This window comes from Cyberlindnera jadinii (genome assembly GCF_001661405.1).
Source record: "Cyberlindnera jadinii NRRL Y-1542 unplaced genomic scaffold CYBJAscaffold_21, whole genome shotgun sequence".
NCBI lineage: Eukaryota > Fungi > Ascomycota > Saccharomycetes > Phaffomycetales > Wickerhamomycetaceae > Williopsis > Williopsis jadinii.
The window spans coordinates 80,065-84,359 of NW_017963672.1; the positions used below are offsets into that span (position 1 = coordinate 80,065).

Genomic DNA, 4,295 nt, shown 5'->3' on the forward strand with positions numbered 1-4,295 from the left:
CTTCAAATGATTCGGTTTGTATAGTGTTGTTGTTCTCCCGCCATTGCTCTCTGGGATTCAAACGCACTTTGTTCGTTGTCCAGTTTCCTTTGTCCTTTTCTCATTCCCGTATACTGTGTCTCCTCGTCTGTACTTCGTGAAGTATAACTGACATTTGGGTGGAGGGGACCTATTGGCATATCACCCGGAGGACGACAGCGCGGGCAACAAATAACCACAGCAAAACCGCACAGTGCAAGCATCTGCAAGCACTGGTAAACGCCATTGAAGAAAGCTTCAAAACAACGTGAACAATCCTCAACCGCCCCACCCCCTCAACCAAACAAAGGGGTCAAAGGGTGTTAACACCCAAAGAGGTGGCAAGAAAACAACAAAACATAACCAGAAAGAATAAAACAATAAAACAAAAAAACACTAACCTTCAGATGGATGTTCGAAACCACAATCAACGATTGCTCTCATGAGCTCCGGCTTGAGAAGGAAATCCTTGAAACCGGTGGAATGGATACCAACATACGACCCCTTCTTATCATCCTCCTTGGCCTCGGTGGTTGGAGCAATGTTATCTTCTGGCTCGGAGTACTCCAATAATTCTTCTTCTCCTTCGTGTGACATCGTTCGTCTCTTTGATTAACGGGGTATGGAACAGCTAAAAGTAGAGATTTCCTTCACAGCGGTTAAGCGCCTCGTTGATGTTGTTGATGTTGTTGTCGTTGTTGTTGTTGATGTTTACGAATTTCTCCTTTTTTTGTGGCTGGCGTTAAAACTTCATTCGTGTCAACAAACTTTTTCCTCACGTTCTTACTTGTGCTAGTTTTTACGCTGCCCGTGCTGTTAATTACGCGGGGCGATATACGCTACAGTGGAGGCATCTATAACATCAGCGGTGATGATGGTGGAGCGTATGAGGAAAGAGGGTTGAAATAGATAGAGACCATGGCTCACGAAGACGTGTGTGTGCCGTGAGTGTATTCTAAGCTGAGTGGCTGTTAAGGTAGGCGACTAGTTAAATATAGGCCGTGGCGCTGTTTTATAAGCACTGTGGAGCGTTCGAAGCCAAACACCTACCCATAACATATGAAGCAGAGCAGAAGTGAAGGCCTTGTCTTTGGAAACAATGCGGGTGTGAGAAGAGAAGGAGAAGGGAAGGAAGAGCATGAGAGTAGAGGAGAAGAGGACCGCCGATCCCGTAGAAATCTCAATATATCAACAGCAATACAATGACTACTGCCCCCAGTATTGAAGTGTGCCGTTTGATAACACCACCTTCATAAACAGAAGCTACTGGGACAGTTGGGTAGGCTATGTGGTTATTGCCCTCTGAGTAATGTCTTGTCCTGCTTGTTCGGTTGTGGTAGAGGTTGTGGAGACCACAACCTCATAGACAGACTACATGGTGGTGTCTCCAACAACAACCTGGATGGTCTCACATCTGGTTGAAGTGGTGGTAAACTCCTCCAAAGTATCAGTGGTAACCATGGTCAGATGTGCCTCTGAGATGGTTGTGAAGATAGTAGCTGTGGTGTTGGTCAAATCGTCCCCAGCTCCCTGAGTCTTTGCAACAGTGATAGTAACGGTGCTCTGGGCTCCACCAACAGTTGTTGTTCTAGTCACTAGACCTTTACCATCCTTACCCTTTCTCCTATGTCGTCGTATGGAGTAGAGGTAGTGTAGGTGGCTGTGTCATCACCTACAGAAGTAAGGACAACAACTTCTTTGCTGGAGATCTTTGTAGCTGTTGAAGTCTCGGGACAAGAAGTGGTGTAAGACATCACAGCACCAGAAATGGTCTCTGTAGGAACAGTACCAGTGGTTTGTTCGAGCTCATGACAGGTGCCTGCTTCACAGCTGGTAACTACGACAAAGGCTGTGCTCTCAACGGTAATTGTCGTTGTCGTTTCACTTGTGATTAGAGTTGTATCCAGTTCTGTTGAAGATTCTGGAACTGTGTACCTCATTGGTAACGGTCAATACAGAGTTCCACTCCAGATCTTCTCTCTTCGCCAACCTCACTTCCGGTGGAATAACAACGATATTCGCCAAAGTTGTCGATTCAAAGCCACCTAATATTTCACTGACAATGTTAATATAGAACAGATCTGTTTCGTCAATTGCCTCTGTAAAATATGCCGTGAGCAACTCGCCGGTTAAAGGTGCATTGGCTCCAGTATACAATTGATTGGTCAGATATATTGACACTGATGAGTTCGTAGTCGTCAGCAATAGCTTCGTGTCTTACGACTGTCACACTTACAGATGTCGACGCCCCAATGTTTCCTGAAATAGCTATGAGATGCTCGGCCGTTTGATCTTCGCTGTTGTGCTCACGTTCAGCTATAGGCACTGTTGGAAGTGCGATTCTCCACCAGAAGACTCACTGGTTGCTTTGACAAGGAGCTCAAACTCAAACACTTCATTGGCGGCACAGGTAGCCAAAGAAGGATCCGAGATCTGTATGGTATGGCATGTCGAATAAACAACCGTTAATGCCTCTGTTGTGGCGACACTCGGGTTGTTATAATCAGCTGAAGGGAAACCAAGCAGTATATATACTCGCTACCTTTTGCATCAACGAAGTTTGGGACAGCTTTCTTGGATATTTTAGGCCATTGCCTGTAGATTTTATTCTGTAGCTCCCATTTTGAACAGCTTATGATTTGAGAGTGGCATACATAGGCTTCTGGTCACAAGCAAGCCCATGTGATTTGTCATTCTCAAGGAATGCTTGGTTTCTTGAATATTTTGAAACCAGCAGGGGATCTCGAGCTACTGGAGGGAAACAGGGAGCTCTATTGGAAGCTATGGTGTATTGTGTGTGTCTGGCACGGTAAAAGTTGCAAGTGGTGTTCGGATCAGGTCTATCCAAACGGCACTTATATCGATCATCTAGACACAATCTTCTCAGAACATTACAAATAATATATATAACTGTACTCTCTTTGGTCTTCATATGGTAAGCATGTCTGCTTTACTGTTGCTGAGATCAGTGGATCGTGTACAGCTTTCCAAACGCAACAAGTGTTCTAAGTATCTGCACATCGTATCCTGAATGTTATCACAGCATAAAGGAGACGATTGGCATTAAGACTCAATTAGTTGATGGCTTTCAATATCCAACTGTGAGTGATGTGTTGAATTTCAAAGTAATTTACTGATATATATACATATAGAAGGCCATTTTTTAATAACTTATTAATTATAGGTCGACGACATTATGATTATTTTACAAATTTAATGTTATTACTTTGCTTGAAAAAAAATAAGCAGGTCCATTTTATATATCAAATTTTAATGTCAGGATATTTAATTTGAATACTACAAAACCTATGCGTTTTTATTCTATTTATATGATAAATGCATTAAAGATACACTTTACTTACCTAGAATACATAGACATTAAAGACGATTTATAATGAGTAAAAGAGATTTTGAGCTACACCGGCGTTACGGAGCAGGAATAATAAAGGTGCTCGAAGTAATTAGCCAGACACTGATCGCTGAGACTCATTGGGAGGCTGGTGCTCAGTAAAAGAATGAGAATTGGTATATTCTTTGAAGTTATTATTCTTAGGAAGGGAGCTTCCGGCTCATTTGTAGCGGTTGAGGAGATTCTTGATATTCTCAACCAATTTTCTAGAGGTTGTACTAAGGTAATCACCTTAAAAACCCCGGTTACATTGTGTAGCTCATATGTGAAATCGAGAAGTGACACCATCCATATGATACCAGGTCAGACTATAATCCTTAAGAATGGATTGTGTAAAATTTCTTCTACTATAGCTGTTCTGTTCAAGGAATTCTGCGATTGTTGTACACTATAGCGAGTGTAGTTCTCAGGATCACCAGGTCCATCTTCTAATTGTATCTGTGCTGTAAATTATAATAGACTGAGTCAGAGTTTTCACTAAATTCATGAGCCTCTAGGAATTCTTTAATGGGGTCAGAAATGTGTAGTGGAATACAAGTGATTACCTCTACTCTGGCATGATGCACTGGTGTCTGTAACGTTTACCAGCCACCGAGTGAACTGTCATCCAATATTTTAGCAATGACTATTCCACTCGTATATAGGTCAACTGGAATAGACAGCGAGAATCTTTATCATCGTCAGTCCTCTTCCTTGAAACCACTCAGGCCATCTTTGGAAGTTCGTCAAATGACTGAAGCATATAGTGTTTGAAAGTTCTGAAAGTAAGATGATTAACCTTTGCCTTAGACCAGTTTTCCCCTCAATGATATCTCAACAGTGAATGAGTCGTGGAATAGAAGAGAAAATCATCGACTCACACTATGAA

At 42.4% G+C, this 4,295-nt stretch overlaps 2 protein-coding genes across 2 annotated transcripts; both read right to left on the bottom strand.

Moving 5' to 3' along the window:
* Window positions 1–2: 2 nt before the first annotated feature.
* On the bottom strand, window positions 3–615 carry CYBJADRAFT_164703 (uncharacterized protein; the record flags this gene model as incomplete). The annotated part of the gene is made up of 2 exons (XM_020213869.1): window positions 3–127; window positions 420–615. 2 exons carry the CDS (start codon window positions 613–615, stop codon window positions 3–5), a joined length of 321 nt encoding a protein of 106 aa, XP_020068103.1.
* Window positions 616–1,506: 891 nt separating this feature from the next.
* CYBJADRAFT_169715 (uncharacterized protein) lies at window positions 1,507–2,196 on the bottom strand. Its single transcript, XM_020215905.1, has one exon. The coding sequence runs from the start codon at window positions 1,956–1,958 to the stop codon at window positions 1,614–1,616; it is 345 nt and encodes a 114-aa protein (XP_020068104.1). The 5' UTR covers window positions 1,959–2,196; the 3' UTR covers window positions 1,507–1,613.
* Window positions 2,197–4,295: the final 2,099 nt, after the last annotated feature.